The sequence below is a fragment of the Eubalaena glacialis genome, chromosome 20 (assembly GCF_028564815.1).
Source record: "Eubalaena glacialis isolate mEubGla1 chromosome 20, mEubGla1.1.hap2.+ XY, whole genome shotgun sequence".
Classification (NCBI taxonomy): domain Eukaryota; kingdom Metazoa; phylum Chordata; class Mammalia; order Artiodactyla; family Balaenidae; genus Eubalaena; species Eubalaena glacialis.
Window position 1 is genome coordinate 24181426 of NC_083735.1, and position 15607 is coordinate 24197032.

The 15607-nt window shown below is 37.5% G+C and overlaps 1 protein-coding gene across 1 annotated transcript in view; it reads right to left on the reverse strand.

The window, feature by feature from the left end:
- SARAF (store-operated calcium entry associated regulatory factor) overlaps positions 1-15607 on the reverse strand; it is an 18780-nt gene extending 3173 nt beyond the window's left edge. Inside the window, exons 1-4 of the mRNA XM_061177281.1 lie at positions 15271-15607; positions 6257-6435; positions 2644-3061; positions 236-365 (exon numbers count right to left, since the gene is read on the reverse strand). Coding sequence (XP_061033264.1) covers positions 236-365; positions 2644-3061; positions 6257-6435; positions 15271-15373 — 830 coding nt within the window. The 5' untranslated portion in view covers positions 15374-15607. The remainder of the gene's footprint in view (positions 1-235; positions 366-2643; positions 3062-6256; positions 6436-15270) is intronic.

A 15607-nucleotide genomic window follows, 5' to 3' on the forward strand; every position in this document is an offset into this window, starting at 1 on the left:
CTTTCTTCTAACTCATATCTATAAGCATGACATGTGAAAGAAAACAACACATATAATATTGATCAAAGCACAGATGGCATTCCTTCCCCATCCCCAGAGAATCTGATTTGATAGGGTAATGTCACCATAATTTATTTTCCTTAACAAAACAAATCCAGTCAAATTGTAAGCAAAACAAAGAAGCCTCTAAAGAAAGGCTGAATTAAAGAGCAGGTGAGATAAATGCAAAGCCTACCTATTGCTGCCAAACAAATATCCTAATATTCCTCCAGTTCCCAAGCCAGTCCAGAACCCTGGTCCTGAATTTTCATGTCCTTGTTGTCCAGTGAAAGCACTGCCAAAACCAGAAGTTGCACCATGCGGTCCTAAAAATAAAAATGATTATGTATCCTCTCTTAAACCATAGCCTACAGAACTAAAGATAATATGACATTTCAATTGTTTCATCTGTATGCTTTAATAATAATACTCAGGGGACTTCCCTGGTGGCGCAGTGGTTAAGAATCCGCCTGCCAATGCAGGGGACCCAGGTTCCAGCCCTGGTCCAGGAAGATCCCACATGCCACAGAGCAACTAAGCCTGTGCACCACAACTACTGAGCCTGTGCTCTAGAGCCCGCAAGCCACAACTACTGAGCCCACGAGCCACAGCTACTGAGCCTGCACGCTGTAACTACTGAAGCCTGCACGCCTAGAGCCTGTGCTCCGCAACAAGAAGCCACTGCAATGAGAAACCCGCGCACCGCAACAAAGAGTAGCCCCCGCTCCCTGCAACTAGAGAAAGCCCGCACACAGCAACAAAGACCCAACACAGCCAAAAATAAATAAATAAAATAAATTTATTTTTAAAAAGAATAAAAATAAAAAATAATAATAATACTTCAACTTATAAACAAGTTGTATTCAAAAAGTGTATTTATAAAATACTGGTTTATAACTAAGGAGCACCTGCCTTTCCCACACACAAGGAAAAGGAGGGATATGTTTTTAAGGCAGGGGAGGGTGGTTTCTTCCCATAAGGTCACATCTGCCCTGCTCCAGATCAGCTACTAGAAGATGACCCCACGTGTCAGAGCTACTTCCTTTCTACTGTGTGGACGTGTCTAGAAGCTCCAGGTTGAGAGCTGTACCTGAGTGTCTAATGGAGGAATCCAAGTGGAGGATATTTGTTAGTTGGGAAGTCGGGTCTTAAAAGGGACCAAAAAAAAAAATATCTTCTGCTCAGAGGAAGTTTTTCTTAAATTGCTGTATCATATACATAAAGGGAACTGTGCTAATCCCACATGTACAGCAGAATAAATCTGCATGTATGTACCCATTCACGTAATCACTACCCACATCAGTAAAACCTTTCTAGCACCCAGAGACTCCCTCACGACAACTCCCAATAGATACCCACCCATGTCAGAGAGAAGCCGACTCTGACTTTTCTCACCACACTTTGGTTTTACCCATTCTTAAACTTTTTATAAATAGAATCATACGGAGGTACTCTTCTGGTGTATCATTATGTCCATGAGAGTCGACCTCCACCACTGCATATATCAGTTTTGTTTTTGTTTTTTCTAAATTTATGTGTAGTAGTCCAATGTGTGAAAAAAAACAATTTGTCTCATTCTAATGTTTACGGACATTCTATTTCCAGTTTTTGGCTGCTGTGAATACAGCTGCTGTGAACATTCTTGTGCAGATCTTTTTGTACACACATGCATGCATTTCTCTTAGGTATGCATCTAGGAATGAAATTGCTGGGTCATTGGATGGCATATGTCTAGTTTCAGTAGATACTGACAGTTTTCCAAAGTGTTTTATCCTTTTAACTCCTTCCAGCAAGTTCCAGTTAACTACATCCTTGCCATTACTTGGTACTCTGTCTTTTTAAAGTTAGCCATTAAGATGATTAAATGGTGGTTAATTAAGAACTCAGGTTTTAATCTGCATTTTCCTGAAGACTAATGATGCTGAGCACCTTTTCAAATTTTTATTGGACATCTGGATATCTTCTTTTACTATAAAATGGCTGTTCAAATCCTCTGTCCATTTTTTAAATTAGGTTGTCTGTCTTTTCTCAGATTTGTGGGAGTTCTTTATGTACTGTAGATACACGTGCTTTGTTGAAAATATGTTTTACAAATACCTTCTCCCAGTCTGTGGCTTGCCTTTTCACTCTCTTAATGTTGTCTTTGATGACTAGACATTCTTAATTTAAATAAAGTCTAATTTATCCCTCTTTTCTTTTTGGCTGGTATTTTTTGCATTCTAAGAAAGTTTTGCCTACCCTGACAAATATTTTCCTATGTTTTCTTCTGGAAACTTAATTGTTTTACTTTTATGTTGAGCTCTGTAATACTCAGTGAATAAAATTTTGTGTATGGTGTGAGACAGAGTTCGAGGTAAATGCTTATTACCAAATCTGATCAAGTTTGATTGAGATGATTTGCAATTTAATCATGCATCCTTAAATAGTAATCACAATCAACCTTATAGAGAAACAGAACAGAAGAGGTAAAAGAAGTCGAAAGTAAAGAAAATAAGACAAATCTGCTTTGGTTTCCCAATGCAACCGTTTTCTATATCAGAAACCAGCACAGGATTCACTACCTGACTTCTACCCTACTTACTGCCATTGCCTAGGAAAACATACCTGTGAACTCAGACTTAAAGCCTGCAGGAGGGGGTCCTGCAGAGTTGGTGAATCTCTGATAACGATGGGAATGTGGAGGATGCTCAGAATATGGTGGAGGAGAATCATGACCATCACTAAGGAAGAATTTATAAACTCCAAAGGCAAGAGCAAGTAGCACCACGATGGTAAGCACTCCACTGACGCTACAAGATTCTCGGGAGTACAACTTATTATAATAATCAGAGAAAGAGTTAAAGCCATGGTTTTTTCCAGACTCTCTCAATTTCTTCAGGCCAAGTTCCGTGTAATCTAAGTGATACTCCAAGCCACAGGAACCTCTCAGTACATACTGGTCTTCAGAGGACTCATAGCCTTCACAGCTCACCACAGTTTTTCCAAATTTGTACGCGATATCTAAATCGGTCTTACATTCCCACTGTGAAGAAAAGTCGAAACAGGTTATTAGAACCAAAAGATTTTTTTTTCATTTAATATACATTATTTGGGCTAAATAGCTGTCATAAAACAGCAAAATGAAGCAAGGGAATGATAATCAAAATTCAGGACGAGTATTTCTGTGTTGGGGAAGGGCAAACCAGGGGCTTCAAGATACTGGTGATATTAACGTTCTACTTAAGCTAGGTGGTGGGTACATGAGTGCTCATTTTATTACTATTCCTTATTCCTTACATATAGATGTAAAGAATTCTTTTGTACATATTAAGCATTCCCTAATTTATTAATTTTAAGCAAATTTTTTAAATGTCAACTTTTTAACTACTGTTGAAGATGCTTTCTTTAAAAATAGGGGTTTTTTCAACATTAAGGCTCAAATATCAGCATTATATATGAATATCTGGTAGCTATTGATATAACCTTCTGAGAAAAACTTCCTACACAAATTCTATAAAAACCATGGACTACCTTTCCCAAGGTCCAATCCAATAAGTAATTTTCTTAAGTTTTTTTAAAAAGACATTTAGAAAAACTGCAAAAAGAATCTATGCTAGCCTCAAAATTTTCCAGCTTAAAAAAAAACCCCAGGTCTAGTTTGAATTCTATAAATATTTTGAGCTGAGTACGTAATAAGCTTCTCTAACAACATTAAAAAAGATATAAGCCAAAATAGATCTGATTGGTTCTATTGCTTTTCTCTGTTTTGGACAAATTATCTTCCTCTTTCAAACTTCAGGTACACTATATCAGCTTTATTCAGATATAATTCACATACTAGACATTCACCCATTTCAATGGTTTTTAGTATATTCACAGAGCTGTGCAACCATCATCACAATCAATTTTAGAATATTTTCATCGCCCCCAAAAGAAATCTCATCTCCTTTAGCAGTCACTCCCTGTTTCCCCCCAAGTCTCCTAGCTCTAAGCAACCACCAATCTCTCTGCAAGGATTCCCCTACTCTGGACATTTCACGTAAACAGAATCATACAATACATGGTCCTACGTGACTGGCTTCTTTCACTTGGCAGAATGTTTTCAAGGTTCACACATGTTGTAGCATAAATCAGCACTTCATTCCTTTTTATGGCTAAATAATATTCCATCGTATGGATATACCACATTTTGTTTCTTCATTCATCAATGATGGACGCTTGGGTTGTTTCTACTTTTTGCCTTTTATGAATAACACTGCTACAACGTTTAGTATGTTTCTGTGCGGACACACATTTTCAAGTCTCTTGGGTACACACCTAGGAGTGGAATGACTAGGCATTCAGTAACTCTATGTTTAAACCTTTGAGAAACTGCCCGTTTTCCAAGGTGGCTGCGCCATTTCACATCCCTAACGGCAGTGTATGAGGGTCTCTCCACATCCTCACCAACACCTGCTACTAAGCCTTTCTGATTACAGGCATCCTGTTGGCTAGGAACTGGTATCTTCCTGTGGTTTTGACTTGTATTTCCCTGATGCTGCACACTTTTTCAGCTAATGATGCTGAACATTTTTTCACATGTTTATTGGCCAACTGCATATCTTCTTTGGAGAAATGTCTAGTCAGATGCCTTACCCACTGTTAAATTTGGTTATATGTCTTCTTACTGAGTTGTAATAGTTCTTCATATACTCTGGACACAAGTCCCCAATCAGATATATGACTGCAAAAGCTTTCTCCTATTGTGTGTGTCCTTTCTGCTTTCTTGATGGTGTCTGTTGAAGCCTAAAAGTTTTTAATTTGGATAATATACAATTTTTCTATTTTGTTGTTGTTGTTCTACACTATTCCATTTTTTAAATAATTTTATTTGGAGGAAGATTTATAAGCTTGTTGATTTAGGTAAATAAAACAAACTCAATCTCTATCGGTATTTCATGTTAATTGTCATTTCCTTAATAGCATATACTAAAAGTGGCTTCTAATTATTATATTTATACTCTTGGAATTAGAAGAGGCTCTCTCCTGCTACTAACATAAGTCAATGTATGACGTCCTCTATACTTCCTTGCTCATGCCATTCATTCCCTTCTCTATCTCTTCAGCTCTAAAAATGTTATCCTTCCTTACTAACACAGTACATATAATACTTTCTTCTTTAAGTCTTTCCCAATCCCTCCAACTGGACGTGACTTTACAATACTTTGTTGGCACCTAGATGTAATGTGAGTGCTTGTCTTATCTTTTCTCCTAGGAAGAGAGTTTCTTGAGGGTTGTGACTCCATCATTCATTTTTGTATAATACTGTTTAATATATGTTTAATGAATGACTTTGCCATTAGTATCTTTTTTCCATCAAGACTGAAAAGTAATATAAAAGTAAAAGTAATTTCAGCTTTAACCTGAAGATTCTGTGATTCGGTTAGCAAGACTAGGAAAACATGTTGTGAAATACATATCACCAAGCAAATATGAACTCTCTCCCGGAACTGCATACACTAGGCACAAAGGTTGTATCAAACAAGAATCTCACTCTGACGGAAGGGAAAACTGTCAAAGCAAGTTTCTGGCCGAATGACCAACCATCTTAAATCCTTTCTGAAAGCAGGCAGAATACAAAGTAGAAATCTATTAGTATTGATTTAAACTGAATTCACTTAAAATCTATTCCATTTCTAAAGGATAATAAATTTTGGAGCTTCAAGGAGGTGGTCTATCCTAAGTACAAAATGCCAAAGACCTGAAGACAATAAAGCCCACTGAAATGCTTTCATTCATAAGTAACCACCCTCAGTTCTAAAACAACTTTAAAATCAAGCATTTGAAGCACAATAGGGACACATGAACCCCACCCCCACTTACAATCCACAATTCCTTATCATCTTAACTTTATTTTTTAAGGATAGGTTGGTATTCTTTGAGGAATGACAGAGAAATGACAACCAAAAGAAATCCCCTACCCCCCACCCCCAAGTATATGAAAAGTTTTGAAAATTTACTAATGTCTTATAAGAAAGTTTTGGTATAAAGATTACAATGAATATTTCCAGGCTTTAAAATCAGTTCATTTCTTTCAGAGGATGTTTCTTCCAGAGACCGAATCACTGATTTATATTTATATATTTTAGGTAACCTGAGATTTTCTATATGTACTTCCCCAAAATACTGAATAATGTCTCAATAAACACTTCACTGAAAAGGATTCCATTTAGACTGCCATCAACATAAAGAGTATTACCTGTACATCATAACCATCCCAGCCTTTGTTCTGACACTGTATGACTTTGGGGGTATAAGAATCACATCCAGCTGTGCCTCCAACACATTTCAACTGTGGGATCGGATCCAACCTACGGGAAGTAGTATAGCGGTCATAGTGGAGGGTAAGAGCTTTTATATCCCGCAACAATATTCTGTCTGAAACAGTAAGAACACAGATAAACAGATGGTAAATATCTTGTCATATAGAAAGATTCATTCTAGTAAAACTCTTGTCATCGAAAATACTTTCAAAAGTAAGGGTCTTTCTTGCCTTTTGAGGATGACTAAGGAAGAGAAGATGGAACAGTTTCCCAAATCCCAAAGCCATCGCAACAACCTTCAGGCCCTTTGCACAAAAGTCAGAAAGTCACTCCTTTAAGGTCTCCCTTCATTTCAGGATTGATGTCCCCTAAACTGCTTCTATATCGTAAGTTCTACATAATTTTTGCAAAATCAGAACCAAAAGTTCATTAACCTGAAACGTTGTACTACTGTATGACAATTGACAATAATATCAATGGTTAATTAAAATAGCAAAACATATACATGAATGTTCCTGAAGCACATTTAATGACTTAAATGTCTGTCAACAGATGAACGGTTTAATAAAATTTTGGCCTATTCACAAAGTGGAATATTCTACAGCAGTTAAAATGAGTGAACTAGAATTCATGTATCAGAATAGAAATAGTAAAAACATTTTAAGCAAAATGCAAGTTGTAGAATGTTTAGTAGGATAGCTTTACATAAACCTCAAAAACTGGCAAAACAGTACTACGTATTGTTAAGGTCTATACGTGTATATACCAGTAGTATGAAAACATGCATAGGAATGACTAAACACCAAGTTCAGAGCACCTCTGAGGTGAGAGGGAGAGCAGAGACTTTCGCTCTCTATCCCTAATGTTTTATTACTTTGCAGGGGGAGGTTTGCTTGCAAATATAGCACAAAGTAAAGATTCAATAAAACTGGGTGGTGAGTACATGGGTTTTCATTGTGTACTTCTGTGGGTTTAAATATTTTAAATATTTCACAATTTTAAAAATTAAAAAGTTAAACTATTTCACAAATTAAAAATCATATTGACAAAGCATATTTAAAAAGAAGTCAAAACAAGGAAATTACGGCCGGCATTGATGTATCAATACATAAATGAATTTTGAAGTGTTATTGGAAAATGAATAGTCTTCCTACTTATCGTTCTCAGATTATGATGGAAGATACTGTGGATTGGTTCACTCAGCATCCATTTTGCCCTCAAACTGGTATGACTTCTTGCAAAGCTAAAAGACTCCTAAAACCTCTCGCAACTACAAATCCCAAACGTGATTTCGGTTCTGTCAACCGGAGGGACTTAAGCGAGATCTGGAGATCAGAGCTTAAATTCAGACTGTGCTCAGGCTAGCAGGCAGTCATGGGGGCTCGGGGTTTTCCTGACACTGGCCAGTGCTCCGTAATTAGCGTCGTGGATGCCAAGAGGCTTGATGTGAGCCATCCAGTGTTCACTGCTGCAGATGTAGCAGACATGACTTTCCACCATTTTGTTAGCACCCAATTCCCTATATTCAACCTGTCAAATTAGCAAAATTTGCTGCCTCTCAAATTCCACTGAAAGTACAATAAATGAATTGTTTTGCTGATGTGAACAAACAAGGTCAGGCAAAACAGAAAAGGAGATGGTAACAGAATTTTGCAAGATGAAAGCAGATGGACCAATAGTTAGGTGACTAGTCCTAAATGTAAGTCAAGTGCCAGACCAGCAGGTGGGAAAACTGAGAACCAACCTGACACACATAATGGAATCCCTAAAAGCAACAGGAAATGGCAGCTCTTGAATTGGAGCTGACTAAAGCAAGCACTACAAGGTGAAAGCTGCTTGAGAAGAAGCTACATCCCTAGATGGTCTCCCCAGCTCTTTTCACTCATATATATATATATATATATATATATATATATATATATATATACACACACACACACATATATACATACACATATACATACATATACATATTTCACAATTTTTTTAAATGTAAAAGTAACACCTTTTCCTTTTAAAAAGAGAAATCCATTCTTCCTCCAATTTCACATTTCTGTGATAACCAAAATTAGCAGCCTGGTCAGTACCTTTTTCTTGCTCACACAAACAGATACATATACAAGAGTTGTTTTGATTTTTGTTAGTGTATTTTTATAAAATCGAATCATACAGTGCATATTACTCTTCACATGCTTTTGCACTTAATCAGACATCAAGGATATTCCCTCACGTCAGCAAATACAGATCTTATTTATATTTATTTACCAAAAAAAAGAGCTTAATAAATTTGACTAAGCTTAGACTTACTGGTCACCCTTCTCTCACCAAAATACAATAAAACTAGAAATATAATAATATAAAGTAATATAATAACATATAAAATAGTAAAAAGACAGCTGAAAACCAATAACAAAGAAAGGAAAATTGGGTTACAGCAATCAAAACATATCTGTAATTAAATCTATAATAATGTAAACAGTAACACAGGATTAGGAAAATTGATCATGTGCACAATGTATAAAAATTAATCCCTGATGGTTAAACACTTACCATAAAACAAACAACAAATTAAAAATACTAGAAGAAAGCACAAAAAGAAAGAATACGTTTATGGTCCTGGGATGGGAAAGATCTTAAGACACCAAAAGCAAGACTGACCAGCAAGATAAGTGACTATACTTGGCAAATCATGTTCAATCTATGAAAACCCAAGAATCCATAATAATACTCAAAGGGAAAGCCAAAAACTCACTTGTCTATACTTAAAGTGGCTACCAATTACCTCCTTAGTTTGAAAACTAGCAATTAACGATTTTAAATTAAATGTTTATCCTGACTTTCCAGCCAGAACCATAATCTGAAATAGCCTCAGTTGATAAGGAAAATCTCAACTTTACTGAAGAGTATCAATCAATAAATGCAGAAGAAGTGACAGAATTAGAAAAATCATCATCTTACAACCCCTAAAGAAACAGATTCAGAAAAGGATTAATTAGTTTTAAAATCATTAAGTGAATGGATATTGGTATGGTGCCAAGTAACATTACACGGAGTGCTTTCTAGCCATAAAAGGGGAAAAGTGTAACTTCACGGGGGAGAAATAAGCCACTGTAATCCACTAGTTAAACTTAGCACTGCTAATGGTATAAAGATCGATATTACACCATCTCCTATGATGTAATCCCCAGAAGTATTTAATATGAATCTAATCAATCCTTTGGACCTAGCATTCAGTTTACTAGAAATACAGGGAAGAAAAAAAAAGCTAAAACAATGTCATGAGAAAATAGAATCCAGAACGTAGGATATTCTAAAGGACAACTGGCCCAATCCCTTCAGCAAAGCAGTAGCATGAAAAATAGAGACCATTCTACATTTTCAGAAGACTTAAGGGATAATTCAGTCAGATGCAATGCCTGGTCCTGGACTGGGCCCTGGTTTGAACAAACTAGTTTAGACATTTTAGGGACAACTGTGATATCTGGCTATGGAATGAGTAATTAGTTGATATTAAGAAATTAGGGTCAATTTTGTTAGATGTAATGTTATTTTTACTAGGTGGGGAAAAGTTCATTAAAAAAAGGCTTATACTGAAGGATTTAGTTATGGCCTATCATGATGCCTGTAACTTACATTAAAATATATCAACATTTAAAAAAAGAGAGAGTTGAAAGAAAACAGAGAATATAAGATTAATAACTTTCCATCAAAACTTAAAATATTTTCCCCAGAATTCCTCCAGCAGACTGACGAGAATGACTTAGTGTCAAGGGATTCTAATAAAATGAGTATTTGGCTTTTCCAGTATCTATGTGGAGGAAGACAAGGAGAAGAAAGTAGAGAACAGCTTCTGAGTAATCATCCAACAATGTCTGTCATGCTTGGTACAAAGAGTAGTAGAAATAAACATTTTATTTAGAGTTGTTGGACCTACAAAATCCAAGAGAACTTCCCAAAAGACAACCCTGCTATATTAAGAGAATTTGACAAAACGGCTGGATATTTTATCAATTACCCAAAGCCAAAAGCTTTTTCTATAATTGTAATGTCCGATTACAAAAGAAAATGTAAAGTCTATCTCAAATTAGTGACAAACTACATACATCCATAAAATATCTAGAAATAAACTTAGGGTCAATATGTGATCTATATAAGAAATATATATATATAACAGAACCTAAATAAATTTAATGCACTTCCAACCAGAAGCCCAACTGGGCTTTTTTGTTTTTTGCTTTTTTTTTTTTTATTTATTTTTGGCTCCGTTGGGTCTTCGTTGCTGCGCCCGGGCTTTCTCTAGTTGCGGTGAGCGGGGGCTGCTCTTCGTTGCGGTGCGCGGGCTTCTCATTGCGGTGGCTTCTCTTGTTGCAGAGCATGGGCTCTAGGCGCATGGGCTTCAGTAGTTGTGGCATGTGGGCTCAGTAGTTGTGGCTCACGGGCTCTAGAGCGCAGGCTCAGTAGTTGTGGCGCACGGGCTTAGTTGCTCCGCAGCATGCGGGATCTTCCCGGACCAGGGCTCGAACCCGTGTCCCCTGCATTGGTGGGCGGATTCTTAACCACTGTGCCACCAGGGAAGTCCCAACTGGGCTTTTTTGGAACTAGAAAGAAATTATGTTAAAGGCTTATGGAAAAATTAATGTCTATAAACAGCCAAAAAAATTTTTGAAAAAGAATACATTGCTTAAATAAGCAAAAAGGATATATTGTACAGCACAAAGAAATAGAGCCATTATTTTGTAATAACTTTAAATGGAGTATAATCTATACTCCATTTATATAAAATAAATAATATAATAATATTTTTATTATAATATTTATTTATAAATATTATATTATATTTTAATATATTATATTTTATTATATTATATTATTATATTAATTATAATTATTATATTAATAATTATTATATTAATAATTATATTATTATATTATATTTTAATATATAATATTTATAATATTATAAATATATTTTATTTATATTTAATATTATTATCTCCAATAATATAAAAATATTAAATTGCTATGTTGTAAACATGACACTAATATTGCAAGTCAACAATACATCAATTTAAAAAAAAAGAATGCATTGTTTTACCAAATAATAAAGCTTACTATAAAATTAAAATAATCAAAATAGTATGGAATAGTAACAGAAACAGACAAGTGGACTGTGAAACAAAAGAAAGTCTAGAAATAAATCCAGATATATGTGGAAATTCAATACAAGATAAAGTGGGTTTTTGTTTTCTAGGTGTTTTTTTTTTTATCAAGCATCACCATATTTTATTTATAAAACGAAGCACAATAGCATCCTTTACCGTTGACAAAACTCAATATTCTGCACAACTCTTTCTGCCCTGCTTAGCCTGTGTGAGGAAAGACAAATGATGCATCTCAAACCCACAAGTAATTTAAAAAGTAGAGTAAACTGGGTCTGAGTTACAACGAGTTGCAGTAGCCTCAAGTGGGATCTCAGTAATACTGTACAGAATAGTGATTCTGAGAGACTACTCCTTAAATGAAAGGAAACTCTTCTGCAACCAGCAAAAGCGGGCTTTTCAATTTAGTGGAAAAAGGATGTCTTCTTTAATAAATGGTTTTGTCATAACTGACTACACAGCTAGAATAAAATCCACCTAAAGCTATATAAAAATTTAATTCCACATGATCCAAATATCTCAATTTCCAAGAACTATACTAAAATAAAATATGCTATATTAAACTCAAACTACCTCCTAATAAATAAAAAATTATAACAATGAAAATGTTCAATGGTTTAAAAAATCAGAATATTATTAAACTAAATAATGGGAATAATAACAACTTGAATTTGTTGTAGCAGGGCTGAGATAATGCAAAGAACACTGAACTAAATTCCCACCACCAACTTGCTGTATGACTTTAGCCAAGTCAATTTATCTGTATAGAAATTACCTGTAAAGTTAAAACGATATCAACCTTAAAACTGGTTGTGAACTTTAGATATGATTTACTAAAATTATGTGGCAGAGTACTTGACACATAATAGGTGATCAAGTATGATAAATATTACTGAGAATGTTTAAGGAGCCATATACCTATGTGTTATCATTACCATGCCTCTACAGCATCCTTCCTCCCTAGAGATCCTAAAGGTTGCTATGTTTTGTGTCACCCAGAATACATATGTTGAAGCCTTAATCCCCAATGTGATGGCATTTGGAGGCAGGGCCTTTGGGAGGTGATTAGTTTTAGATGAGCTTCTGAGGATGGAGCCCCAGTGATGGGATTAGTGCCCGTGTAGGAAGAGGAAGAGACCAGGGCCCCCATCCACCTACCCCCACCCCGCCCCACCCACCCCCACCCCGCCCCACCCCCGCTCTTGTTATGTGAGAACATAACAAGAAGACAGTCATCTGCAGAGCAGGAAGAGGGCCCTCACCAGACACCAAACATGCTCGCACCTTGATCTTAGACTTCCCAGCCTCAGAATGCGAGGAGTAAATGCTGCTTACCACCCAGTCTGTGGTATTTTGTGATAGCAGCTCGAACTAAGACAAGGTCTAAGAACAAAATGCTCACAACCTTACTCCACTAGTACATCAGTCAAGGGTGACACAGAGTTCCCTGAAGTCCAGACTGACAAATCGAAATCCACTTGCAGGTCTCAAACTTAAGATGAACAAAACCAAACTCCCCCAAGCCTGATTCTCCCACAATCCCACATCTCAGGAAACGGTAATTCCATCCCTCTAGTCACTCAGACCCAAAACCTTGGAGTTATCTTTGTCTTCTCTCCTCCTCTAACCCCTATATCTAATCCCTCAGAGTATCATGTCAGCTCCACCTATCAGAACAGCTGAGAAGCCCACCACTCTCACCAACTGCACTGCTTCCCCCCCCCCCCCCCCCCCCCCCCCCCCCCGCCGCCAACCATCACCACTCTCGACACTTACTGCACAAGCAGTCCCTTCACTGGCCTCCCAGCTTCCCCCCGCCCACTCTCGCTCCCACAGTCTGTTTTCCACAGAGCAGACAGAATGTGCTTTTAAAATACAGATCATATTTAAAAAAATATAGAATAGAATAGAATGGGATAGAATACAGGTCATAGCAGACCCGTCCCTTCAGGGTTCTCATCAAATGTCACCTTAACAGTGACTTCTTCACTGACTAATGTATATTTTGAAAATCCCTGCTTCTGCCTGCACACCCTGCCCTCCTTACCCTGTTTTATCAATGTCCAAACCACTATTCACAATGTGACATGCTATTTACCTGATTTGTTTATTTTCTATTTCTCCTCAATAGGTGTAAACTCCAGGGCGAAACACTGTTTCGTTCACTGCAATATTCCCAACACCCAGAAGAGTGACAAATACCAAGTAGCTCAATAAAGAATTGTGAAAATTTTTAGGTAATCTCTTTAGAACTGGTACAATTTTTTTTTTTTTCTGGACAAATTTTTGCTTTATGTTAGCTAAAGACAAAGTGAGTACAACCAAAGTCAAACAAAAGACAAATGAGGGACTGACTACTGCTTGATAAAACTACTTGATAAAAACTAACTCAATAAAATGCCTTCATAAAATAGTTCCTCAAAAGAAATTTAAGGCCATGTAGTTTGATTGTGTTTACTCTGCAAAATATTCTGGTGCCTTTTGTTCCAGAACAATAGTTTTATAGAGTAGGTAGACAAAGAGCTACCAGGAAAAGGTTCATCATTAATTTAAATTTGGCTCTGTTTTTTCATTCCCCTGACTCTTCATCTGTAAACCTCCTTTTTTTATTCAAGAATTGATTGAGGGTTCAACTAATGTTTTAATCCAGTTTTTAAATTGTAATTCTGATCAAAGTATCCTCTCTATATAAAACTTTCTAGAAATACATAAGGAACAGACATTTAAATCCAACTTGGCTTTTTATTAATTAGTAATAAAACATCCACATCAAAGGAGTACTCAAAATCAAGTACTTACAAATAGCACCTTCTCTCATTTTAGCATTTAAGAATAAAAATAAGAAGCTACAGAAATAAATCTGTTGCTTAAGTTCAAAAACACAGGCATTTCCTATCACCAAATCACGACTGCAATATGGGTACACTTCCATGCTTTAACATCTTTACTCCCCAAAACAAAAATGATGTTTTCATTGTTTGAAAGTCATTTTTTACATCACTCCAACTTAACAGCATGCATCATTTATTAAATGGAAAACTGTATGTATGTATGTATACATATATATACACACACATATGTATTAATTACATGGAATATTCTCGATCCCATAAAAATTCGTTAGACAATTCTAATAACATAGTGATATAAAAGAACTTATTTTCCTAGAAATCACTTATCGTGTACCATCACAAAAAAAAATTTTTTTTTAATTCAACAGGAAAAGCTGGTGTAACGCAATGTACGTCACTGTAATGGTCAGAATAAGCAGCGTGAGTTGTGCTCACATAAATAGTACAGTCTATGATTCTGCTAACCTACCTCCAAGGTTTGCAGCCCTGTCCACTGTGACTCAAGGACTGCCGGTGCCATGGCAACTGCCAGGTACAGCAACAGGCAGCCATGACAACAGTCAGCGACGATGACATCAGACAGTTTTGACAACAAAGCAAGATGCGCAGGTGAGGGTCGAGCTTTCCAGCCAGACCCAGGGGATGAGGGCTGTAGCCCGAGAAAGAAGAAGGTGGGCAAATTCTGGGAGTCCAAGCAAGGGAGAAGGGAACGTTAACACCACTAGAGTAGTCCCGCCCCGCCCACTCCCCAACAGTCCACACTCGTCCAGGAGGACGTCTGCGAAGAGCAAAGAGGTCAGGCAGGGCACAGACGAACAGCGAAGAGGATGGAAATGAGGAATTAGGGTAGAAGGGCTCAAGGGGCGGCGAACAGAAATGGTGGAGCCTCTTAGCGCTGCCTGAAGGCAGCAGGAAGGGGGGAGTGAAGGCAGCACTCACCAGGGTCGTGCCAGCCCCGGGCAGAGCCCGCGATCAGCAGAAGTAAAAGGAGGCTGAACAGAGCGCAGCGTCCAGCCGCTTCCGGCCCGCCGGCCGCCACCATGGCGCTCGGTGAAGATGGAGCGCGGCTGCCGGGAGCTCGCGGGCCGGAACCCTGGCTGCGGAAGGCCGCGCACCGCTAAGCACCGACGCCGGCAGCTTCCGCCGCGGAGAAAGGAAGGTCTAACGCAGAGCCCCTACCGCAGGGAAGGTCCGTGCGCCAGTCTGACGTTACTACAGCGGCAGCGCGTGGGGGAACTGGAGTGGTCGCTGCTGTCCCCGCCCCTGGAGCCCAGCG